This window comes from Cyanistes caeruleus, chromosome 8 (genome assembly GCF_971803275.1).
Source record: "Cyanistes caeruleus chromosome 8, bCyaCae1.hap1.1, whole genome shotgun sequence".
Taxonomy (NCBI): domain Eukaryota; kingdom Metazoa; phylum Chordata; class Aves; order Passeriformes; family Paridae; genus Cyanistes; species Cyanistes caeruleus.
In genome coordinates, this window is record NC_141708.1 from 2,410,906 (window position 1) to 2,437,951 (window position 27,046).

Below are 27,046 nucleotides of genomic sequence, written 5' to 3' on the forward strand. Positions count from 1 at the left end.
TTGATGTCATACTTAAAAGGAGATAATAAATCTCTAGGAAACGATGAAGATATTCCTGATCATCTTCACATACTCAAGTGCTTCATTTATCTTTGTTGTTTTATGTAATTAAGGCCTGGGGTTTGAGCAGTCAATAAATTCATGGTGAGTGCAGTGAAATTTGGGGAAGAGTATTTAAACCATGCAATTAAACAGCTTCTGAATGCTCCTTTTCCATGCAAATCTAAAAGCTCCGTGAAATAATTCTGCGGTTTTAGAATTTCCCCATGTTCTTCCACGGTGATTCATTTGATTGGAAAAAAGCAGATCCCATTTCTTTGGACAACATCATTGTTGGGAAGAGCAGCAGGAACTCTGCAGACATGGGGATGGCCACTGGCATTTCTCCCACTTGATATTCCCTGGAAATTTGTCTTCTGCTGTAAAATCTCCAAATATTTCAGAAGTCAGAACTAAGAATCTGTTAAAAAATTCACCAAATAACTGAAAGGTTTTAATTGAATGAGTGACAGCACAATGAGCTGTAAAATTCTCAGCAGAATGAATCCAGTATCTCTAATAAAAAAATTAGTAACTAGAAGTATTAATTACTAAAGTGTCACTTTAGAAACTTTTTACAGTTTAATTTCCATTTCTAGTCAAATCTGTACTTTTTTTCTAAAAAAAAAAATCTTTTTTTTTCCCTATCCATCTTTAATCCAGCAAACTTTCTTCTTCCAAGTTCTTAATGCAGGAAAAAGCAAAATATCTTTTTCTTCATACAGCAGAGTGGTGAAGAGCTTTGGGAGTAATTTCAGCTAAAAAGGGAACTTGTACACAAATGCTGAACACTGGAAAAGCTGAATTCCTACCGAATTTCCCTTCCTATCATTAACAGGGGATGCCTCCAGCACACAAAAATTATAAGACAAATTTTATCTTTAAACTCCTCCTTGATATTATCTGTTCAAAATTCCAGAAGACAGCAGTGGGAATTGGGCAAGCACTCATGTAAACTGATCTCAAAAGAGTTTCTTCTGCTTCACCTAAAAATGAACCCCACTCACACCAAACGTTCCAAATCGACTCGGTCGGCTTGGAGCTCATCAAGGCTTCTGCAGAGGCTGAAAAGGGAGAGTTTTTCTCTCAACAGCAAACTCCTTTTCATACTATTGATCTGTGGACTTGAAGAAGCTCAAAGTAACTCTAAGTAACCACTTCTGACATTTAATTTCCCTCCCTCTCCACAACCAGGGGAATATTGCTCACACCAGCCAGCCACTGAAAGCTCCTGACTGGGAAAACTGGAGTCCAACCATGTTGGGCTTGGCTGATTTTTGCTCCTCGGATGCTAAATGGGAACATGCCCTGAGAGGTTTATCTTGCCCTCCTTCTCAGCTAGAATTTGTATTTTTTCCAGTTAGAACTAAGCTTTTCCAATGTGCAAGACCTCTGAGAGCTGACAGTGACCTCACAGTGACATGAGCCGGCTCCTCAGCATCTTTGGATGCCTCCCACCTGCTCCAACTGGCTCAGCTGCCCTGAAATACAATTTGCTTCTTCTGTGACATCCCACGAGCTCTGCTGGTCCATCTGGGATTTGGGAAATGCCAGTGGAAGTCCTGACATGGTGATCCCAGCCCTCAAGCAGTCAAAACACAACTGCTGCAAGGTGCAAAGTGAAATGCATGGCAGCAAAATCATCAGATGTGGAAATCTGTGCAAAATGATGCTGACCTGGCTGGCTCTGGCAGCAGGAACCTCCATTTAATCAAATCAAAGCTCATGCAAAGTTTACTGGAGTCAATGGAAAAACTCATTGGTTTCAAAGGGGTTTCATCTTGGCCTGGGAGCCCCAGATGGGATTTAATTGGAGTTTCTGACTGGGCACATCAAACACAAGAACTCTGATTTTTCAGGATGTCCCAAGATACATGGGAGAGATTAACTCATCTCTGGGTGGAAAAGGAGGGCAAAATCCAGAAAACAAAGGAAGTGTGGCTCAACATTTAAGTAATATCTTCCTATAAATACCAAACAGAAAGAATTAAAGGATCCAGTCATCACAGGCGAGAGAGAAATCATTTCAAAATCCAATGTCAATGACACAGCACCAATGAGACTGTTGAGTGCAAAGCTGTCTCTACAAGAACTGGTACAGATCTTGAAAGGAACATTCCATTTATTTCTGGGAGGCAATTTTCAACTCCTGGCCTCCAAACAGGTGTCCAGGCAGAGATTTGGAGGTCACAGTCAGTTCACGCTCTCCCTGCTCCAGCTTTAGACATCCCTGCTTTCAATTTCCCAGCTCCAACTTCTCGGGTTACCTAAGCCTTGAGGATAGTTCCAGTGAATTAAATGTAAGCCAAGAAGAGAGGGTTTAAAGGAGATATGCCCTGGTTTTAATATCCTTACACACAGGAATTGCTCAGGATTTTCTGCTCCCAACAGCCCTTCAAGGACACGCAAAGCGCCGATGGAATGACCTTGGAATATCCCACCAAACACTGTCCTGCAGCTGCAATATGGGCAAATCCATCCCAATCTACTGGGAACCAGCAATTCCAAAGGCTGCTGGGATGGCAGCATTTATTTTGGCTATGCTATGCCATCTGCTCCCTTATCAAATAGTCACACAGAGCTTTGGGTGAAGATTTTCAGAGGATCTTTTCCCCACTGTAAATCCAATCTGTATTTTTGATTCATTAGCATGTATATTAACACTGTGGTATATCCCCTCAGAGTTATTTCTGGCCTACAAAGGAAATAAACGGTAAAAATCAACATTTTGATTTCCAAAGAGAGAGAACAGGCTCAGAATTAGATAAAGCTTTCCTTGCTAATAAAGTTACCGTTTCTGAAAGGATCACTGCTTCAGCCTGCTGCAGAGAAATATCAGTAGATTTAAATTCTTTATCAAATATCTCTTGATGCTTGCTGTTCCTCTTCTCCTTCTTCTTCTCCTTTTTATCTTTATCTAGGTCATCCTTGTCCAATTTATCTTGTGACCTAGAATGCATCTTTTTTGGCAGGAGGGGCTCCAGCACGAACCTAAAGAAAAATGTTGCTCAGATCAATAAAACAGTGTTTTCAAAACAACTAATTTTTATTTACATATTTCCCAAAGTCTCACTTGAGTTAATGAGGCTTTGCTAATCCAGGAAAACTCATTAGAGGGAGAAGCAGGGGGCAGAAGGTCACAACAATCATAATTGTCTTATAATAAAAATTACTGCAGAGCTGCTGGAGAAGCGGAGCTGCAGCTTTCCCTGCTCTGCAGTAAATTTATTGGTTTCTGGCTGCACAAACTCCTGAATTTCACATAAAAAATGGGTTTCTCATTCAGCACTGCCACTCTCCATGCTGTGGCACCTGGAGACTCCAGTCCCACCCCTTGCCATGGGCAGGGACAACTTCCACTATTCCCAAGGTGCTCCAACCTGGCCTTGGACACTTCCAGGGATGTGGCAGCACTTCCAGAGGTGGAGCACTCTTAGCTAAAGAATTTTATGATTTATGAAAAAACCACTAAGATCACACCTAGGCAAAATCACGCTGGCAGATTTTAAGACTATCTCAAACCATCATGTTACAAAAGCAAAACCAAAGCAAAAATTCCCGAAGGACTCGTTTTAACACTGGAAAAGCAATTCCCATGCCATGGGGTCCATGCAGGTACAGGCCACAGTCTTTGCTGTGAAATACTGGAATATTCATATTTCAGACAATTTGCAGTGACATTATCCTAAACCTCACCATTAGCAGCAATATCCAGCAGCAATATCCCAAATTATTGTTATTTTTTGTTGTTGTTTCCACTCTGCATCAGCTCATTTGATGGGAAGATGCTCAAAGCAGCACCTGCAACAGCAGCCCCTGAGCCATTTCCCCAAGCCTGAATCCCACTTGGGAACAAATCCACGAGTTTGTTCATCCCATTTTACAGACTGGGAAAAGTGAAGGCAACAATTTGCCCAGGGTCACAAAGAACTTCAGTGACAGAGCCCAGAGCAGAGCCCAGCTCCCCCAGCACCAGGACTTTTTAGGGACCGAGTTGTGTATTTTGGGCTGGGCGGTAGCAGCACCTCCAAGGCTGACTGCAAATTTCCAAGAGGAATTTCCATCCTTCAGACAATGATGAATTGCTTCCCTTCCAAGCATGATATTAGGGCTATTAATTATTTGGATTATTAATGAATCTGTGCTAAAATGGGTCAGCACACTGTGCTCCAACTGGAAGCACTTTGGGATTGCCAGGAGCTGACAAATCCCACCAGACCCTGGGATTCTCCCGCTTCCAACCACTGAGTCCAAGTGTTCACTTTTGTATTTCTTAGTCACATTTTAAGCAGGGAATAAACCCAAGGCCGTTTTTTAAAGCCAGTTTTATTTATACACAGAGTTGGGAGTTGTAAAACACATCCTGTGTGAAAGTCTGCTTTGAGTCTTTGCTGTTTTAAAGCTCCAGAGCAGGAGCTGGAAACGGCATTAAATAGAAATTGTGTGATTTGGATAAGACACTCCTCTAGATTCATGTTTAATTGTTTTTTAGCTTCATCTCTATTCTCAAATTTAATTTTTGAAGAGACATGGAGAGACAAGAGGAGAACTGACCATAAACCCCACCAACTAAAGCAGGAACAGGAGGGAACTTCTGCCAGGTGAGAAGTGCCAAACCCCCCTCGTGATTTTACAGCCACCTGAATTTTTGAGGTTTTTCATGCTATTGCTTACAACTGATGATTTTTCTTCTCCTCCTCCACTGATCAAACAAATGAGGGTTATTTTCAGGTCTTCTCAATGCCAAGAGTTGTTCATTCTATTTTCCTGTATTGCCCTGGGCTCAGAGCAGGAGCTGAGCTGCACCAGGATAGTTGTGGGATCTTTGTAAAAATCCACTTTGAGGAGACTCAGATCCCCAAAAACTGCAATGTGACACCTCCCGTAACACAGCTGAGAGGTGAACCTGAACGAACTAATACCCAATGAAAAAGCAAAATACATGTAAAGATTTTGAAGGGAAAACCAGAAAGAGGCAGGGAACGAATCGATATTTTTCTTCCGAGATAGAACAAAGCTGCTCTTTGGGATGGTTGTTCTGCCCAAGTTCCAGCAAGACAATTTTGTTTAGAATTAGTGAAAACTCAGGATCTCTGCTGTCCCAGCAATGTGTGGAAACATTCCAGAGGGCAGTGGAGTGAGAGCTGGGCTGTGCTCAGTTCACAGCTCCTCCCAATGACTAAATAATCTCTTTGTAATCAAGGCAAGCATCCTGTTGGTTCTTAGGTGCTGGATTTAATTTTACTTGATACCCTTAGTCTCTAGCCAGGTAACAATTCCCCTCTGAAGATGCACAGGAGTTTCCAGCACATCCCTGTAAATCAGCAGCCCTTCAGAAGGCTTTAAAAATCTGCTGCCTGGGTCAAATATTGCATTTCTGGATTACAGGTGTGCCTGAGGGGAGGAAGAGAGAGAAGGGACTTCTGAGGCTGCATGGAAAGCCCAGACAGCAAACAGATTATTTTGTTCTTTGAGGGATATGACTGTGAGACAGGGCTTATCAACAGAACTCCCAGTTCTCATGTGAAATATCTTGATAAGTCTTGAAGTACAATCTTGCCATAAGCAGCTTTTCCTCTGGCAGCCGAAGTGAGCAGCAGTGATTGAGCAGCCAGGTAATCCTGCCCCGAGCTCCTGGGACAGGGCTGGCTGCATCCCTCCTGCACTCACACCTGTGACACTCTGAAAAGGGGAAACTCATCTCCTCTTTGGGGTTTTTTGGTGGTGTTTGAATGCTTAGAGGGCAAAAAAAGAGCATTGTGTTTATCTAGGTTACAGAACAAGAGACCTTGAGAGAAATGTCTCTGAAGGTTGGGTTTTTTTAGCCAATATTAGGCTGTCACTTTAAAAAATCATGGAATGGTTTGGGATGGAAGGGACCTTAAAATTCATCCAGTGCCATGGCAGGGACACCTTCCCCTGTCCCAGCTGCTCCAGCCTGGCCTTGGGCACTGCCAGGGATCCAGGGGCAGCCCCAGCTGCTCTGGGCACCTGTGCCAGGGCCTGCCCACCCTGCCAGGAACAATTCCTGCCCAAAATCCCACCCAGCCCTGCCCTCTGGCACTGGGAGCCATTCCCTGTGTCCTGTCCCTCCATCCCTTGTCCCCAGTCCCTCTCCAGCTCTCCTGGAGCCCCTTCAGGCCCTGGCAGGGGCTCTGAGCTCTCCCTGGAGCTTCTCCTCTCCAGGTGAGCCCCCCCAGCTGTCCCAGCTGTTTCCAGCTCCGAGCTCTGGGAATGCTGAGCACCCTGACACCCCAGGGCGCTCCAGGGCCCGTCCCTGGCTGAGGATTCCCCACTCACCCGTCGGAGCCGGGCCGGGAGGGAGTGCTGTCCGAGGAGAGCGAGGACATGGAGGCCACGGACAGGGGCCGGGATGACGAGGGCATGGTGAAGGAGCGGACCATGGAGCGGGGCCGGCTGCCCCGCCGCTCATCCAGGCTGGACAGCTGCAGCCAAGAAATGCCAGATCTTACTGCTTAAATCCCCAAAAATCCCGTGCCAAAGGGAACCTGGGAAGGATTTTCCTCCAGGTAGAGTTCGGTATCATTAATAAATTAATAACAACCAACGCCTCCCTCGTGTTACCAACAGAGAAACAGGTTCTAAAGGAAATCCACCTAAAGGACTTGAAAGAAATATTTAGGTTCTCACAGGCAGATGTATAATTTTAAGCATATTCCAAGAATTCCTTTGTTCCAACGGTATTTCCATGCTCTTTTACGTCTTGCCTTTATAAAACCATCTTTTCATATATAATTTTTTAATCCATCTCTACCATTGTTGTGACTGCCATGTTAATATATTTCAGTGAAATGGACTCCATAAAAACCCAACAAACCCAAAGTAAAAACCCACAGAGAAACTTTATGGGAAAAATATCAGGAGAGACAATTTACAGAGTAACACACCAGGTTAACAAGAAAATACATGAAAGTTTTGGTTTTGTTTCAGACAATTTCAGAGTTCTGAATATTTCTCCAAGCTTTGCTAGTCATTAATAACTGATATATGCATAAAATAATTGAACTCTTGCAGTCAACAAATAAGAATCTCATGCTGTTTAATTACAGGTATATTTTCCACCCTGTCAGCTACTGGTAAATTGGCCTGGTACAAGGAAGACAGAAGAGATAAAACTCCATCAATCCTGAAAATTCTTACTGGTGGGTAGAGTGAAATTAGAGATAACACCACTTCCCAGCCATCTCCTTGATGATGTAAATGGATATTATTGAAGTGACTGACATGCAGGTATCATTACTGTTAATTACCTCTGTTCTCCCTGGGAATAAATTACTGTTTGAACTTTTTCCTGCATATGTAAACTCAAACGATGGGATTTGAAGGACCACGAACAGAACATCAGTTAAAGGATACCATGAAGGCTGGAATGTTCCCTGTGAGATCTCAGTGTCCCCATTAAAAAAAAGATGTCATTTCTATAGACAGAATCCCAGAATTATTTAGGGTGGAAAAGTCTTCTGAGATTGAGCCCCAGCTGTGCCCAGTCCTCACCTTGTCCCCAGCCCAGAGCACTGAGTGCCACATCCAGGAATTCCTTGGATTCCCACAGGGATGGGCACTCCAAACCTCCCTGGGCAGCCCCTCCCAATCCTTGACAGCCTTTTCCATGGGGAAATTCCTGCTGCTGTCCCCCCTGAGCCTGCCCTGAACTGTTCCCTCTCCTCCTGTCCCTGTTCCCTGGGAGCAGATCCCAAATCCCCCCGGCTGTCCCCTCCTGCCAGGGACTTGTGCAGAGCCAGAAATTCCCCCTGAGCCTCCTTTGCTCCAGGCAAAACATGATCTCATAATAGCACCCAATCCATGTCTTTTTGACTGAATTATCAATTTTATCCTGAATTAAAAAGCTGTTTGATCAACCCAGGACACTTTGTTTGTTCTGACCTTCACACTCAACGCTCAAAAGCAGAACAAACCTCCACTGGAAACACCATGGAATTCCTGGCTTTCCCTTAAGGATGAAGCAGCAACTGGGACTAAGTTGCTGGAATGAGAAAAGCATGAATTTCAATCCTTCTAAACTCTTGAGGCAGGAGCTGTGGTTTTCTTGCCTGCCTACAACCGGTGTAGGTACAACCACACGCTACCCCAGAGCAGCACAGCCCTCCCTTCCCCAAAGGAATTCCACCTGGGGAAAGGTGACATTCAGCTCTGGAAGAATCCTGCTAAGAGCCCATTTTAAAATTCACTTTTGTAACCCAAATCTTTCAGAATTGAAGGATTATCTTGACTTTCAAGGAACACACTCAGGCAGTTTAGAAATTGCTCCCGTGCTCGGAAATGAAAGCACCGAGGCTTCCTCAACACCTCTCACCTGCTCACTATTCCATCATTTGATGATCACTGGGAACAACCAGGAGTGCTGCACCTACATTTGCTTTTTCCAATCAATGGAATCATCACAGGGGAACGGAGAGCTGCTGTAATTAAAGGGAATTCTGGATATTTTGAAAGGAGAAAGCGGGAGGGAACTTACGATGGCGCGGGCCCCGTACTGCTTCTCCACCTTGTCCTTCAGCTGCCTGAAGCACGCCTCCATCCGCTCGTGGAACGGCCTCAGGGCCTCCGTCACCTTCTCCCCGTGGATCCGGATCCCTTCTGCCAGGAATGGGATCTGGAAAGCACAATTTGGCTGCTCCACCCTGCCCAGCCCTTCCCTGCAAAGGGATGGGGCAACACTCCCACAGCGGGGAAAGAGCTCGTGCAGGAGTAATAATAATAACAATAATAACAATAATAACAATAATAATAATAGCAACAGTAATAGTAATTATAACACTAATAATAACAACAATAAATAGCAGCAATAATAAAATATTCAAAATGGCAAGAATTAATTATTATGATCACAGTGACCATCATCATTCCTTGTACGTGATGCATCCAAACCCCTCTTCTCCAGGATTTACCTTTTTTTCTGTTAAGCAAAGTCCTTTAAATTAAATACAGATCTAATTCTGCCCAGAAATCCCATCCTGGATTTATCCCACAGCACACACCCTCCTGTGATATTCCATTCTCAAGCCCCCACAGATTCTGTACGTTAAAACACCAAACTGATGAGTCTCACACCAGGTTATTAATATCAAATCCTTTCCCAGTTCCACGAGGATAAAATCCTGAAGAAGAAAATAGTTTATGTTTTCTTTAATAAATGCTCTTTCTAAAGCTGCAAATGAGCTCCATCCTTGGACAGATATATATTGCAGAGCAATATTTATTAATAAAACATACAGTTTTAGATGCTATATAGTTCTCCTTAGAAAAAATATTTTATTTTCTCTGGGAAGAAAACAGAAGAGGGTAAAAATTAAATTAATTCTCTTTTGTAACTGAAAATAATCATTTATCTTCAAGGCTTCTGTCAGAAAATATCCATGCCAGCACAGGATTATATAATTAGTTCCTTGTGTGGAGGTGTAGCTGACCTTTGGAAATGTTTTAAGAGAGACATTTTCATTCCCACAGCTACCCAAACACACCATTAGAGTTTTCTACCTCCAGCTCAGGAAAAATATTTCCTCTTCCAGGTCCATTTCAGCCCACACAGTGCTCTGATTCTAACTCAGATATTCTCTGCAGCAATCAAGCTAAGAGGCTTCTCCTTAATAATTCATAATTAAATCATAATACTGATTAAAAACAGATTTTTCTAATAAGATTGAGCAGCAATCAGAAGGAGCAGATTTATTAGTAAGGAGAATAATAAATACACAGATGAATTACAAATTAACAAACTTGAGAAATCTTATCAAGATGATTCCCTGAGATTTGGCATTATTTAAATGGACAGAGCTGCTTCCCCTGAAAGACTACAAAGTGAAGAATAATGACTTTATTTTTTGATCTAGTGGCTTTTATTTATAACCATATGGATTTGCACTTGATGAAAATTAAACATGAAACCAGAAAGTTTCCTTGCTCTGAATAAGTAAATTAACATCTGAATTTTCATAATTATCAGGCCACAGTGACCCTCCTGTTCTGGAGTGGTCACTTGGCTCCTTTATTTCAAGGAACTGCTGACATTGGAAATGGATTCTTATTAAAAACCTGGAATTACCAAGGTGAAGCACATGAGATTATTTTATGGGCAGAAAATGCACTGAGGAACCTGCCCTAGGGATCAGCCACCTCCAGAGGTTGGAAAATCAAACAAGGGAAGTAAATGACATTTGTAGGAAAAAAATAATGTGGGGAGAGGGAGAAGGAGAAAGAAGGGGAAGAGGAAAAGAGAGGGGAAGGGGAAAGATGGAGATGAAAGATGAGGAGAAGGAGGAGAAGAGGAAGAGGACGAAGAAGAAGACAAAAAGGGAGGAGGAGGAGGAGGAGGAGGAGGAGGAGGAGGAGGAGGAGGAGAAGGAGAAGGAGAAGGAGAAGGAGAAGGAGAAGGAGAAGGAGATGGAGAAGGAGAAGGAGAAGGAGAAGGAGAAGGAGAAGGAGAAGGAGAAGGAGAAGGAGAAGGAGAAGGAGAAGGAGAAGGAGAAGGAGAAGGAGAAGGAGAAGGAGAAGGAGAAGGGGAAGGGGAAGAGGAGGAAGAGGAGGAAGGGGAGGAAGAGGAGGAAGAGGAGAAAGAGGAAGAACAAAAAGAGAAGAAGGACAGGTTTGCTAATCTTTTACAGAAATTGGAATTAATGAACATCCCATGGCTTTGCCTGAGAAGAATGTGAGGCTGCTGAGTCAGGATATCTGGCCTCCCTGTCCAAGAGCACTTCATCTTTAAACATTTATCAAGTGCAGGAAGAACTTTCCAGCTGTGTTACCATTTCTGTTTCACCTTTTCTACCAGTTTCCAAATTCCTCCTGTCTCCTCTCCAGACTGAAACAAGGAAATGTGGTGATGACACAGACTTTTACACCTCTTTTACACCTCCATGAGTTGTTGTCAGAGGCAGAATTTTGCCACATTCAGGATATTCCCAATTAATCTGGCCTTGGAGAATGGGCATTTTCTTATTTCATAACTCAGTTCTTGGCTGATTTAAAAATTTTATAAAGTTCCACTGCAACTTCAAATTATTCCCTGATTCATTTGTTTTCCCTTTTTTTTTTTTTTTTTTTTGGAATCTCAATCTGCTTAGCTGAAAAGAACGACAAAAACAACATTGATTTGAATTATTAAATAATCTTTGAAAACAATCTTTCAGAACAAAGGTATCATAAAATATGAGCATAAAACCTGAGTTTGGTGTGCAGCACTTCTTTCATCTCTGTAGAAGGAGCACAAGGTTTTGATTTGCCGTGGTATTTTTCTGTTTTGCTGTGCTGTAAATACTTTAGCTAAATGCAGAGTGACTAATGTCCTCCATCATTCATTCCTCTGCCTTAATTTCAATCAATCATTTCATTATCTTCATGTTCAAATGAAAGATCAGCCTGAAATGGTGCAGTTGCATGGGAACACTTTTTTTTGCCTAAGTTGGAAAAGCACCAAGAAGAACAGAAATGGACATTGCTCTGCTAATGGAATTTATCTGAATTAATAAGAGACAGAAATAAAATGTACACTTGGAGTTGGTGGGAATTATAGAAGGATAATATCCTGAATTCCACGGCACAATGGAGAAAGAGGGAAGGGGATGAAATAAAATGAAATTTAACTGGTCAGCTGGTAATACAATTGTCAGGCTCCTATTTCATATACCCAGATTGATTTATGCAGCAGGGAGAAAATTCTCTGTGATTACAGAACTCCAAGCCCTGGATTATTGAAAAATGAAATCTCCTTTTTGCTTTCCATCACTGTCAGCCCAGGATGAACTCGGCCCCTTCCAAGGCTTCCATACACATCCCTCTCCCAATATTTGGGAGCTGACTCCCACCTGGCTGGAAACTGAAGTAAATGGAGAGGAATTTTAAATTTTAGGATCCCCTAAATGTGCATGAAATATCCAAGGTAATTTAAAAGCACTTAAAGGGCTTTTAGTGACTCTAATTTTCAGATATAAAAATAGATTTTGATCCCTTTTCTATGTTTTCCTGCTTCCTGTTGTTTTGGAAGTACAAAACTGATGGGAAATCATGTGTTTTAAAGCCCTGAATAATTAAAATACAATGTGATCAGCTGCCATAGCTATTTTCAAATTGTAATATTATTTTAATACACAAGTGTCACCAAAGCGAGCCTTTGCTGAGGGAAAGTGTGTTTGGAATTCCTTTGAAGCATCACTCTGAGGCAAAGACACAAAGCTGACATCAACTCAGTCTTCTGGGACCAAATTATTTTCCTCTATAAAACTTAAAACTTATAAAATTTAATCTTTTCTAAAGGCTCACAAGAAAATAAATTTTAAAAAGCCTTTTATTAATTTTTTTTTTGACCAAAAGAGTTTTTAACTCACTGATAGTTTTATGGCCTTCAGAGGTTATTTTATTTTTGAATTCTGTAGCTTTAGTTCTACTACCTCTTCAGATTGAAATCTACAGAAATGTAAATTATTCCCTTTATTATAAAGACAGAATTGAATATGAAAAGACAATGATTCACTTTCTTCTTCTGTGGGAAAAGAAAACATATCCAATCAACCTGGTATTTTTTTAGTTATCATAACATTATCCTGAGACTATAGAAAAATGTCCAGTATGTGACTATGGAACAAAACTGGAATTGTCTCTTGTTTGCCCTGAAAAACGTTCTCATCTGATACAGATGGGAGATTGTCACTCACTATATTTACAAAAAAAAAAAAAAGGAAAAAGAAAATATCTTGATCATATTTGTTCTTTTCAAGTTTATCAAAATGAGCAATTATGTCAGATTTGAAAAGATGAACTTCAACTCAAGCTCCAAGACGGATTTAAATGGCAAAGAAATGTACCCAAGGTGAGGATAATGTCTGAATTTCCTCCAAAGCGACACCAAGCTGCCTTTCCACAGCAGCTGCCTCTGCCAAACCTGACTTCAAGGTTTTTTACCTGCCAAGCAATCAGATCCTTCAGCTTCTCAATCTTGTCATGATCCTCTGGATGCTCGTGCATGTATTTTTCAGTAAAAAAAGCCTAATTGTGAGAGAGAGAGAAATGAGCCATTATTTCAGAAATTGAAACATCTACTACCAGAGGAATGAGCTACAATGAAGAGAAACTGATCAACTTAAAAATTCTGTCAAGGAACAGCTACCAACACAAGGTGAAAATTATGGAAGCACAAAACCAGAGTGATTTGGGTTGGAAAGGAGCTTTTATATCCCATCCAGTGCCACCCCAGCCATGGCAGGGACACCTTCCCCTGTCCCAGCTGCTCCAGCCCCAATGTCCAGCCTGGCCTTGGGCACTGCCAGGGATCCAGGGGCAGCCCCAGCTGCTCTGGGAATTCCATCCCAGCTCCTCCCCACCCTCACAAGGAAGGATTTACATTCCAATATCCCTTCCAGCCCTGCCCTCTGGCACTGGGAGCCATTCCCAGCCCTTGTCCCAAATCCCTCTCCATGATTCCTCTTGGCCCCTTCAGGCCCTGCAAGGCCACACTGAGCTCACCCCAGAGCTTCTCCTCTCCAGGCTGAACAACCCCAGCTCTCCCAACCTTTCCTCCCAGCAGAGCTGCCCCATCCCTCCTCTGGCCTCCTCCCCACGTCCCTCCCGTGCTGGGATCAGGTGAGGCCCAGCAGGACGGGGAATCCTGACGGAATTCCGGGAATTGCGGCGTTACCTTCTCGTAGTTGGCGAAGCCGCCCATGACGGCGGGATCCACGATGCCGTTGAGCAGCATGGACAGGGGGTTGATGGGGAGGTTGGGATCGTTCAGGTGCTGCTGCACCATGTTATTGATCTTATCATTGGTCAGCTGCATGGTTTCGATGGCGTTTTCCAGCGGGCTGATCTCCACCTAAAACCCCAAACAAACGGAGATTTCAAACCAGGGCCGGAGTTTTGAACCTGCTCAGCAAAACCCCACGGGCAGAAATATCCCAGGCCTTCCAGAACCGAGCTCTTTGTGAGATTTTTGACCAATCACTACCAGAAAGGGTGATTTCAGGCACTGGGCATCTCTGTGCTGCAGTAACTGAGATGGTGATGGGTATCAGGGCAGGAAGTTAACTGCATTTTGCTGCTGCAGGAGGGATTACATCCCAGCACAACATCCAGAAGGGCTCTGGCAGCAACCACGTGAGGTGTTTGGGAGGATTACGGAGAACATCAGAGATTAAGGGTTGGTGAGTTTTAGCAGCACAAAGAAGATCCAGCTTAATGTAACAGTAAGAAAGAAATGATAACTTTAACGTGGGTTTTCTGATGGGAAATGTAATCCTAAGCCGCTCAAAAATCAAGATCTTTTTGCAGTGATTATTTTGGTGTGTTTCCAAGGACATCGAGTTGAATATGTTGATGAGATGACATCTAAACTATCTGCTGTGCTTTTTTCCCAAGAGGTCACGTTTTCTTCATCTGAGCATCGAGAAATGAAGGGAGAAATTTTCTTTCTACCTGGACTTCAATGAAGAGAGTCCTCAGATGCCTTCATGGGGTGAATTAGCTCTTATGCTGTCTAAAACTTGCTTTATTTTAATTGTCTGACCTCCAGCTACTTTTTATTCCCAGCTACTGTGTCTTTCAAGAAGTTCATGTTGAAAAAACAGCATTAAGATATTTGAAATATTAGTGAATGGGCAGAGAATCAGTCACTTGCAGTGACCCAGAGTGTAGAGAGTCCTCACTGGAAGACACAGCCTGCTTGTATTAAAAAAATGATGTGGTAGGGAGAGGAAAGGAAGGTTAATTGAGGCCTGTGAGGAAAATGCAAGTGTATATTTGATTACAGCCTCATTTACATAAATGCTACATAAACAAAGCAGCACTTCTACCTGGCTATCAGTAGCTTACCCTGTTTCTGAGAACCACTTATAATCAAATCTCTTTAGTCGTTACTCTTACACCTGCCAGCTGATTACATCAAGGATGTTTTAATTAGCATTTTGAGCAGCCTGCCTGCTGAATTATTCTGGAAGGCAGGGAAGGAGCCTGGTGTTTCTGCTGGGAATAGGGAGCAGGCCAGGCTCGGACAGAGCCCAATGTGCCACGGGGGGAATCTGGACCGGGGAGTGAAGCCACGTTCAGCATCTGATTGGGCAAGAACTGCTGGGAACATCACAGGCTAAATTTAGGATTCTGTCATTTGTATTAATGGCCTTATAACTATGCAATAATGTGTTGATGAACCATTGCTTTTAAAGCTGTTGAGCATCTCCAGAAATTAGCACTCATTGAGCTGACAGCTTTTTGACTTTTCTGTAGCAGCAATCATGGCTTTCTTTCTCATTCTCCTTTCTTTTACTACTCTTGTAACACTCCCTCTAATTTTTTAAAAGCAGATGGAGAATTGCCATCTCACTACTACAAACTGGGCTTTGGAACCTGGTGAAAGCTATTTATTTATTTATGATAAGTGTAAATTCTGAGCCTTGTTCCCAGTGCCTTCCTGACTGGGCACTCCTCACTCTATCCAGGGAAAACAGGAATGACATTCTCCTGAGACATTTCTACCAGTATAAAAATTCCAAGATAAAAACAAAACAGAGATGAGCATTTGTGCTTTTTAAACTCAAGTGTGATCCAAAATCCGATTTCTAACTCCCTGGCTGGTCTCAGCAAATTTTTCCCCTACAACTTCTCGTGTCCAGCTACAGCAAATCAGATACAGAATAACGAATGCTGGCCCCAAATTCCCTGCAGATAATGAACAGATTGCAAGGGTTTAGGTAAAAGTATTCAGGAGGAATTTGAAAAGCCAATAGGTTCCAAGCAATTCTGCATGTTCCTATGGGTTATGTAACATAATACACTGCATTTATGAAATTACTCTGTTCTCTCAGCACTGATTTGATGCCATCTCACCTCTCCCTTTAACGATATTCCAGTTCCATCAATAAAATATGAAACATGCAGAGCTGCTGGACTATCCTGGTGCTTAGCAAGGGATCAATAATATCTGTATCCATAATCACAATTTAGCATTACAGGGATGTAAACCCTGTGATCCTCCTCACAACATTTTAGCTGACAGGGATCTTGAGGAAAGTCAATACCCGTTTTGTAGGAGCTGTGCCAGAGGAGGTCAGAAGTTATCTGCAGCAGTCTTCTCACACCTTATTAAGTTCCATTCTGCTATCATTTCTCAGCTAAGCAACTCACACAATCCTTGCTCCCAAAAGGCTGACAGGAAGCACTTTCCCAGGATTTGTGCCCATTCTGATGCCAGGCAGAGCAAGAGGTGGGGACACAAAGTGCCTGTCAGGCTCTGCTCTCTGCCTTTACAAACAGCACTTCTTGCCATCATGAAGATAAATACAATCTTCTCCATCAGGGTTATATTGAAACTACGAAATTCATTAAAAATTCAATGTGTTTTATTCAGCTGCCTATTACTGTCACACATCACATTCATATTCTGTTACTATAGATACCATAGTAATTTTCTGCATTACTTCTGTTCATCCAAATACAACTGTCCAACATAACCTCAATGGAGCAATGAAAAAGGTTTTAATTAATCATATGCAAATTGTTCTTTTCCTTTAAAAATAAGCCTCACAAGAGAGATTTCAAAAACGCAGTAACAATGTTTTTATTGCTACTTAAAAATTACAGCTGCATAAGAATAATTTAATCTTAAAGGCGTTTAATGGATATGTCTTATCTAAACAGTCTAAATGGCTGAACAGAGAAATGAGTAATTTGGAGTTACTCTGTGAGGTTGCTGAGGGTATATTTAGCTAAATATGGAGAAGAAACAAAAACAACCTTTAATCACGAGTGGTGAGAAATGCAGACATACAATGCCTTTGATTATTGAGGTATTTTGAATTAATGACAATCAAAACACCCAGATCCTCTTTTCTAAAGTTCAGCCTAGATTCTCTGGGATGAAGCAGGGTTTTGCTACACCACCTCAGGTCTCTCTTGGTTCTAGGCACCTGCTGAGAGACACAAATGCTTTCTAGAAGGGCTGAAGGCCTTGGAGGGCTGGCTGCATTCCCTCAGGAATGGAAAAGCATTGCCTGAGTCACCCTCAGTCAACGATCAGCACCCTCAGCAGGTTCCCTCAGGATGTGCCAGGTACAATCCCATGGATTCCTTCTTCACAGAACCAAGCACAGTCACACAAATGGCTGTATAAAATCCCCATTTTTTTTACACAGTCTCAATAAATCCAAATCTTACCATGAAAACTGATTTGACTTCAAACCACCTGAGGATGCCTGGTAATTTATAGGCTGTCACGTAGATGGTTCTCTCAATCCACATGTTCTGCAAAGGGAGCACAAGTTATCAGTGGAGAGCTGGGACCCTAAAACTGCACCCCCAGCACAAGGACCAAGGTGTGGCAGATTTACAGAGCCAGGGGGGAATCCCAAATGGAAGATGGAGCAGCACTGATTTAAACCTGGGATTTAGCAGGGAACAACTGCTCCCCTTCTGAAGGAGAACAGCACAGAAGGATTGCCTGGTTTTACTGGATGTTCATGGAAACCCAGACTGGTTTGGGTTGGAAAGGACCTTAAAAGCCATCCAGATCCAGGAGCAGGGACACCTTCCACTGGCCCAGGCTGCTCAAAGTCCCATCCAATCTGGCCTTGGGCACTTCCAGGGATCCAGGGGCAGCCTGGGCACCCTGTGCCAGGGCCTCCTCACAGCACTCATTTTATTGAGCATTAGATGAAACAAATGGTTTAATAAAAAAAAAAAAAAAAACAACAAAATATCACAAAAGGTATGAGTGACAAAAGATTTTCAGATGCCCTGACTGGAATCTTCATGGCAAGACAAGTTTCAGGTGTAACAATTTAAAATCCTTTCTCAGAAGAACTGTATTTACAAAATAAATACAGCTTTGCCCATTTTTTTTTCCTATTGGTATAAATGAGAACATGATAAATTGGCTTAATTAACTTTCTATGAAAAATAATCCCTTTAAACCTAGAATTCATTTCTCAACAAGGAAAAGATAATGAATGGCTCAGATGCTCAAAATAGAGGGGGATAAACAAGCAAACCCAAAGTGGTTCATGTCCTTCATCATTTCTTACGGCAAATTCGTTGTCAGGGTTTTTCTCTCCTTTTCGAACAGGGCGTGAATACTCAAAGCGTTGGACTTCATTCACCCTGTAGAAACTGAAAAGAGGGAAAAGAACCACGGGATCACAGAATGGATTGGGCTGCAAGTGACCTCAGGCAATTCCAAACCCCAAATGCACACTGAAAATCAAACGCTGTCTGTTTAGGAATTAATACGAAATTCTAATATTAAAAGAAGTTGATGAATTAATATGGGATCACTATTTTCCAGGGGGTTGGAATGTGTGCCAATATTAAAAATCACCATTAAAGGCCCTCACCCTCCATGGCTGTGAACAGATTCATTACACAACGATAATGTGATATAAAGGGGACTGAGAAAACAACAAAACCCAACCAAAACTCACCTCACAATTTGCTCTGACACCGGCCTGTGAAATTTCGAGGGTAAATCCAGTTTGGGCTTTACAGTGAAGCACTGAATATCTGAATTTCAGGGGTTAAGAAGTGAAAAGGGAATTTCAGTCACACAGAGCAAAAGAGCTCAATAGGAACACACACCAAAAAAAAAAAAAAAAGGACAAAACAGCAAAATTGGTGCGTTACACCCGTCAAGGCAAAAGTGCAGCAGGTTGGCCATAAATCCTTGACCTGAGCTGGTTGTACTGGTTGTGCTGGTTGTGCTGGTTGTACTGGTTGTACTGGTTGTGCTGGTTGTGCTGGTTGTGCTGGTTGAACAGCCCAAGGATACACTGGCCAGAGGAGCTTTTGATGTCATCGCCGGGGGGTGACGTTGTCTTCATCTTCTCGGCGTTGGGGAACTGCGTCAGCAGCCGCGCCTCGAAGTCCTCGCGGCGCTCGTACTCCTTGCCCCGGTAGATGAACACCTTGTTCTGCAAACAGAGGCACCCACAGCTGGCACCAGCACCCCCAGAGCCAAAACCAGTGCTCCCAGTACACAACTGGGGCCTCGGGAGCGCTGACACCAACGCTGTTTCTCAGCGAGCAAAGAACCTCACACTGTGTAATCAATACTTTATCAGTATTTCTTTCTCACCTCCAATTCCACACTGGGATCATTAAGACCACATTTACCTTTAGGTATTTTTATAAGCCATACTAAAAAATCACCTCAAAATGTGATTTCAAGGATCAGCAACATTGGTGGACATTGAAAATATATTAAGGGGAATTATTACTGAATCCAAAAGTCTCCTCCACCTTCCACAGCTAATGATGGAATGGATGGCAATAAATAAACTGAATTAGGCTTTTTATACATAAACATTTATTCAAAAGCTTTTGGGTGAGCAAAGAAGAGTAGCAGAGAAAAATAGAAACATAATGCAAATTTGAGGAAGAATGTAAAAAAATACTGACTCTTATAAAAAGACTCATATTAATATATTAAATTTTGTCCATAGTAAACTTTAAACTTTTCATAACTTTAAAATTAAGTTTATTGTATTTGTAAGCACTGGTTACTTCTTTGCCAATAAAGAAAATGAAGAGCTATTTTACACAGTCCATTTATATGCTGAGTTCATTAAATTCAAAAGGAAAATGTAAAAGACAACTTGCATATTTTTAACTGATCAAACATATTAAAGCAAGTTTGGATAAAATTTGCATCTGAATATGCTTAACCTCATTACTCATCTCAAAATGAATACTTGGTGAAAAAATTATACAGCACTTATTAAAAAAAGGGTGTTTTGACTGGGGGTAGGAACCTGGAGTTGTTCACATTTGCCCAGCTGGGTTTAATTCTGCAATGGTGACTTTTGAAAAGCTCAGGAGGGGAAAGAAACGGAATAAGAGATGGCTAAGAAGCCTCTGTGTAACTTTAATTTATGTTTATACATTTGTAATTCCCAGGGAATGCTGGAACAGAGGGAAAAGTGAGGATTTTCTCCATCAGCAGGGCACTCAACAGCCTGGTTTTCAGAGGGCAAATTGGGAAGGAATTCATTCCTGTGAGGGTGGTGAGGCCCAGGCACAGGGAAGTTAAATAATAATGGGTTATTTCAGTGTCTCCGACTTCCAAGTGCCAGACAATCATAATAGAGATGCAATTCAGACATGTTATAGCCCTATTTTTCTTTAGCCACTAATCCAACCCATTAAAATCCTAATATTAGTGAAAAAACCCTTAAAATGTCACTGAAGCTATGATCCTGGCATCAAGCAGGTGACACATGTCCTAAATTGGCACATGGCACAGACAAATCAACGATAAAAATTGCTATTAAAGGTGTCACACACACCTTTGACAGTCAACTTCATTTTAATGAAGTGCTGGAAAGGACACTCATCTGAAAACATGGTCACATACAGAAGGCTTCTCTATCACACTCATATATATATATTATATATTTATAAAAATATATTAACCTGCCAGGCAAAAATGTCACCATTTCAGATGGTTGTGACCCCGAGTGATGGATTGGGTCATTTATCTTCATTTCTAGTGATACCCTGAAGAAATAGAAAGTACTGAATATGTTTGAAGAGAAAGTTTTTCTACTAAAATTCAACTATTCCATCTCCAGAAACCAGAAAGGAAAAACCAGTGTTTGTTTTATACACCTAAAAATCACCTGTCAGTGTCAGGCAGGTTTCTCCAAGCCAAGGGAAATTTCCAGAGCTGTTTCCTTTGTGGAAACAGGTGACACTTACCCTTATGAATGTTGGGAATCCCTGGCCGTAGTATCCAACTGCAAAATAATCTGGTTTTGGTCGTATCACCTTCACAATGTTTTCATAGAACTGGGCTTGTTTTCTCTGTAAAACAAACAGGAGGGGTTTGAATGACCTGAGCTTTTAGGACATTCCTTATATTTAAGATCCTGTGTGAATCTCTAATTTGAAGATGTTTCATTCCCCTCTTTTTTGTCACCTTTCTACCAGATTCATGGCATTATTTGGCAATACCAGACTCTGTAGCCATGATTTTTCTACTCATCATGGTGAATCTGACTGTTCCCTAAGGAATGTCTCAATTTTGATGAACCTTATCATGGTGAACCTCACTGCTCCATATCAAATATCTCAATTTTGATGGACCTCGTGTTGGTGAACTTCATTGTTCCATATCCAATATCTCAATTTTGATGAACTTCATCATTGGGAATCTCACTGCTCCATAACCAATATTTCAGTTTTGATGGGACTCATCTTGATGAACGCCACTGCTCCATATCCAATATCTCAATTTTTATGAACTTCATCCTGGTGAACCTCAATGTTCCATATCCAATATCTCAATTTTGATGGACCTCATCTTGGTGAACCTCACTGATTCACATCCAACATTTCACTGGCAGTGAAGGTCAGGAATTTGCAAGGTAATCTGAAATTCCAGTTGTGACACCTCTGACACCAGAAGGATTGTGACACTGGAAGGATGAAGCCGCACACAGCTCATCCCAACGGTGCTGACTTGTCAGTTTTGGGCTCTTACATCTCATTACATTTTTCTACTACTTCTCTTCCATATTTACAAGTGTGAATTTGCATATGGAAAGCAGGCAGTTTTGAACTGCAGGAAAATGTGGGTTTTGGAATAAACACACGCATGTCAGACACCATCTGCCTTCGACGCCGAGTTCTTTATCTCTAATGATGAAATAATAGCAAATGAGCAGCTTCAGAAGATCTGTTCATTAACTTATTTTTAGTCTATTATTTCTGCAAAGAGAATGTCTTTTGATCTGGGGGGAGGTTTAGTGCTGCTCCCATAGAACAGATAACAGTAAATGGCACCAAGACTACAAAGACCCAGATCTGCTGAGTACTTCTCAGCTTGTCTGGAGCAAAACTATTTTGTCATTTATGAATTGTCTCAGAGGCTAATATTTAATAGTGCTTGAAGAAAAGACGAGAGGGAGAATAGAAAGAACAAAAAAACTTCAGAATTTTATTGTGGGAGGAAAAAAAAGAGCTGTTCAGCAGTAGCAGTAAGAAAATCTGATGGGGTGTGTGAGACCTGACTCATGCAGGAGAGTGAATTTTGATCTCTGTCTTGTGAGGGAAATGCACGCCAGGACTAATTCTGTGACATCTCATCTCCTGGCTGATGAATAAAGAGCAGATAAACTCAATTGTCTGATGTGAGGATTGGATGTTCTTGGTCTCCCTTTTTAAAAGGGGGAGAAACTCCAGGGAAATACCCAAGGCCAGGCTGGACAGGGCTTGGAGCACCCTGGGACAGTGGAAGGTTTCCCTGCCCTGGGCAAAGTGGGTGGGACTGGATGAGCTTTAAGGTCCTCCCAAAACAAATCATTCACCCACTCTCTGATCATTGTCTACAAGGAATAAAGTGCAAATTCCAACCTCTCCTCCTAAATGGATCCAGCAGGATAATTAAAGAGTGGCTGCCTCTGTGACAAACCCGTTCACATTCCCACGTGCAAGCAAAAAGGAGATGGAAAATTAAAACTGAGAGCCTCGGAGAGCAGCCACTCCCTGGTGAATTATCAGATCTGACAACCATTCCCAGCTGAGGAACAATCCTACCCAATTCCTTTTATACTGAAATGAAGAATATTCTGTGCCCACTCCAGCAGGAGCAGCGAGCTGGGGCTGTGTGGAGCTGAGTTCAACATTGCAGAAATGCCCAGCTCAGACACACTGGCATAAAGAAAACAGATAAACAATTCAAAGGAATTATGGAAAATGTACTCTGAGTGCAGAAGAAAAAGGTATCAAAAACTTTAGAGCTGAGAATTTTCAGAACAAAACTGGAATCACATCCCAACTCCTGTGGAAATGGTTGGGACCCGAGGAGGGACAGTGACAGCTGCCATTTATCTCTCTGGAAGAGAACGGGAGGAAAAAAATGGTGCAGGAATAATGAATGGGTAACGTCAGGGCAAAAATAACTGACTGGAGACATGAATGCTTGGGGATTATTCATACCTAAAAAAAGAAATGTGAATATAGAAAGACACTTGAGAGAGAATGGGGATTTTTTTTTTCACGTTCCCATTTATATTTAAATTCAAAATTTCCTTTTATACCCCAAATAAATCAGCTTAACATTACTGAAATGTTTTTCTTTCAGCTAAAAAAAAAATAAATTCAATGTTTTTCAGACAATCCAGTGGTAGCCAGTTAATTGACATTGGTCCAACAAAGCCATGATGGTTATTTATTTCTGCATTTTATTGTCATTGTTATAGTATTTTTTATATAATTTTAAAAGCTTAGAGATTCAACTCTGAAATAAATTATTGCAGTGTCTATGTCATTAAAAAAAACCTACCAGCAGTTCACTGAGTTGTTCATAATCAAACATTTCATTTTCATACTGTTCTGCAAGTTCTTTACCCAAGGCAATGGCCTCTTCCCACATCTGTTGGAAAAAAAATCACAAAACAACAAAAAAGAAGCTGAATTACATACCTTGGTTAAACATCAACATCAGAATCAAATCAATCCAAATAAAGCAACCAAATGCATTGTGTCACATGCCTGAAAACACTGAGCTTCTGATGGGCCAAAGAGCTGTGCTGGGGTTATAAATATCTCCATTAATGGAATTGTGGAATTGTTTTGGCTGGAAAAGCCCTCCAAGTTCACTGAGTCCAACCATTCCCAGCACTGCCAAGGCCAGCACTGCCCCTGTCCCCAGCTGCCACATCCACAGGGTTTTAAATCCCTCCAGGGATGGGGACTCCAAACTGCCCTGGGCAGCTGTGCCAGGCCTGGGCAAACCTTTCCATGAAGGAATTTTCCCAAATATTCCCCCTGAGCCTGCCCTGGCCCAGCCTGGGCTGTTCCCTCTCCTCCTGTCCCTGTTCCCTGGCAGCAGATCCCAAATCCCCCCGGCTGTCCCCTCCTGCCAGGGACTTGTGCAGAGCCAGAAATTCCCCCTGAGCCTCCTTTGCTCCAGCCTGAGCCCCTTCCCAGCTCCCTCAGGAATTCTCCAGCCCCTTCCCAGCTCCCTCAGGAATTCTCCAGCCCCTTCCCAGCTCCCTCAGCAATTCTCCAGCCCCTTCCCAGCTCCCTCAGCCGCTCCTGGGGCACCAGAGCCTTCCCTGGACACACTGCAGCCCCCCACTGATGTTTTTATCAAACTTAACACGGGTTTGGAGGTGCCTCAGCAGTGCCAGAGGGACAATCCCAGCCCTGGTCCCACTGCCACACCACTCTTAACACAACCCAGGTGCCTCCTTGGCTTGGTGGCACTCAAGGTGATCTCCTCCATGACCTTCCCTGGCACGGGATGCAAATTTCCTGGATGCAAATCAAGTCAAATGATCAAAGAGCTTCAGAAGTGAAATGATTCCTGCCAGCCCATCCAGTGATGTGTAAACACAGCCTGTCCACGGAGAAACCCAGGACCTAAGGCTTTGGAGCAAGGCTGGTGATTGATTATATTTCATAATCACCTCTCTCTCCCTCTAATATCTATAATCTGTATTAGACAGGACAGGCAATTTGCAGATATTGCTTTGAACAAATACTCATTATATTTCCATTGGTTCTTCTTCCTCTCGTTCCTCAACCATGAAATTCAGCAGCCGTCTCAAGTGACCCAAAGAAATTTAACAATATCCTTCAGCTCTTCAGAAGGCAACGGTCTTAATGAGGAGCAGCAAGAATGGTTTTAAATGTGCATTTTTCATTTGTTTTTTCTACTCCAAAGATAAAGAACCACTCAAACCCAAAAATATGCTTAAATTAGCACACCAGGCTATCTGAGATCAAACTTGATGATCTGCTTCTGCTGCTGAAGTTTGGTTGGCATTGCTGACCTCACTTTGTTATAAAAATGAGTTTCAGAATGAATTAGAAATGCAGATTTTATTAACCTTCATCTTAAATTTAAATCCTCTGGCCACACCACCTCATTCTCCTCTCAGCACCAGGCCACACGTTCCTCATCCTGGTGGAATCCTGAGATTCCAGAGAAGAGCAGGTGGATGGAGGAGGGCTGAGGGGAAGGGTTAAACACACATTTCCCCATTTTTCCCCAAAAACATCCACCTTTAAGGACAGGGACTTTGGGATGAAGCACCACAACTTCCAGAGATGCTGGGAGGTGGATGCTGGGGAGAGAAGAGGAATGGTGACCTGGGGAATACTTCACAACAACTGATCCCAGCATCCATCCCATGAAAGTCCCTCAGTTCTCTTTAAAGCACTGTGCAAATATGAGATATTTTACACCCCAAAAACCCAAAAGCTCTCCAAACCACACAAATGAAATTCCACACTCAAAGCCCCAAAATCAGTGTCAAGTGAATTCTGTTTGTCTACTGATCTGCAAGTTGAAATTGCATTTCTTAGTGTATCAGGAAAATGTGGAAAAAATAAGACTTTTAGAAAGATTCCTGGTTCTAGATGCCAGCTGGAAAAATAAGAATAAAACTTTAAGGATGAATCCTCAGCAAGTCTTCACGTGGAACACGCCAATGTCACAAAAAGCAAGATGGGTCCCACGGTTCCCTGGCCATCCCTGCTCCTCTCTGTGGCAGAATGTGGAAAAAAGGAACCCATTTTCAAGTGGAGGGAGGGACTGAAAGGTGGTCCTGGCAAACTGAGCAGGAGTGGGTGGAAAGCAGCAGCCTGGAGAGGCAGGGAGCTGCTGGTGGTGCAGGAGATGAGGAAATGCAGAGGGGAAATGGAAAATGGGAGATCGCAGGGAGAAAGGAAAGAGATTTCTGCCTCGCAAGTAAAGATAAAATAAGGGCTAAAAACTGCACTGTGGGGCTGAGAGAGGGGAAAGGAGCTTCTGGGTCCTGCAAACACCAGCTGGGATGAGGTCTGGACAAAGTGGTGACCTAATTTCAGATAAAAAAGCCATGAATGCTCCCAAGGAGCAGAATCTGGTTCTTCATTAACCTTTCCTTGCAGCTCCTCGTGATATTCGACCCCTCCTCTTGATTTTACTTATTTCTCCAACAAGGTTCAGAACGTTATTTATCCAGGGAAGAGCACTGGAATGAGCATGAGTTGCCTCATGTTTGTAAAGTGCCTTGAAGGTGAAAAACGCATCAGAAGGACTAATTACAATCACGGTAATGAGAGATCACGTCTGCAGGAAATTACAAGGCAGCCTGAACGCTCTGCAACGCAATTTTTGCAAGTGGAAGGATCTGAATGTTTTTATCCATATTATGGATCTAATCTAGCATGATGATACAGAGCATGTTTTTATTTTTAAACAAAAATTAACAAGAATTTAAGAGTAAAGGCACAGTTGCAGGAAAAGGAGGACATTTTCACACACCAAGCTGAGTTAATTTTGGCTCAGAAGGGCAACACAGCACCATTTTATAGGAACTGAACTAATATTCAGGTGTTTAAGTCAGCAAGTGAAAGCTTTCAAAATCACTTAACCTTCCCTCATTTTGAGTGCCATTTCCTTCTGAACTTCAGTCATCCATAACTTCTGCATATTTTCATTTCAAAGACAACGGTGTGACCATCACTTCCCTTGTCTTGGTTCTCTGTTTGTGTGTTCCAGATTTAACCAGTCCCTCTCCAAAATGAGACTGGGAATAAACTGAAGCCTAAATAATTTTTGATTTGGATCAACACTGTAAACAAGTTCCCTTGGTTCTTCCCATTGACTCCTGGATAAGCACAGATGTCTGGGAATGCAAAAGGTGGGTGGGTTTAGATGGGATTTTGTGCAGGAATTGTTCCTGGCAGGGTGAGAGGCCCTGGCACAGGTGCCCAGAGCAGCCCTGGATCCCTGGCAGTGCCCAAGGCCAGGCTGGAGGAACCTGGGAAGCGTTGGGTGGATGTCCCAGCTTGTGGCAGGATGGGACCAGGGGACCTTTAGGGGTCCCTTCCAACCTGAAGCATTCAGAGATTCTGAAAGCAGACACACCCTGCCTACACATCACTGCCATTGAATAAATAACAACTTTAGCAGAATTAAATCTCCTTTGATTGGTTTTTCACCTTCCCATCCTTGTCTGTCAACACCAGAAATACACGGGAGCAGAGGCTGTTTCCA

The 27,046-nt window shown here is 42.4% G+C and overlaps 1 protein-coding gene across 2 annotated transcripts in view; it reads right to left on the reverse strand.

Annotated features, from left to right (window-relative positions):
- Positions 1 to 27,046, reverse strand: part of DOCK1 (dedicator of cytokinesis 1) — a 264,360-nt gene that overhangs the window by 17,087 nt on the left and 220,227 nt on the right. For both annotated transcript variants that reach the window (XM_086900707.1, XM_086900708.1), the window contains exons 39-49: positions 23,339 to 23,428; positions 20,752 to 20,856; positions 18,824 to 18,965; positions 18,480 to 18,558; positions 18,084 to 18,168; positions 17,218 to 17,304; positions 13,709 to 13,885; positions 12,976 to 13,059; positions 8,537 to 8,674; positions 6,340 to 6,485; positions 2,832 to 3,030 (exon numbers count right to left, since the gene is read on the reverse strand). In XM_086900707.1, coding sequence (XP_086756833.1) covers positions 2,832 to 3,030; positions 6,340 to 6,485; positions 8,537 to 8,674; positions 12,976 to 13,059; positions 13,709 to 13,885; positions 17,218 to 17,304; positions 18,084 to 18,168; positions 18,480 to 18,558; positions 18,824 to 18,965; positions 20,752 to 20,856; positions 23,339 to 23,428 — 1,332 coding nt within the window. The remainder of the gene's footprint in view (positions 1 to 2,831; positions 3,031 to 6,339; positions 6,486 to 8,536; positions 8,675 to 12,975; positions 13,060 to 13,708; positions 13,886 to 17,217; positions 17,305 to 18,083; positions 18,169 to 18,479; positions 18,559 to 18,823; positions 18,966 to 20,751; positions 20,857 to 23,338; positions 23,429 to 27,046) is intronic.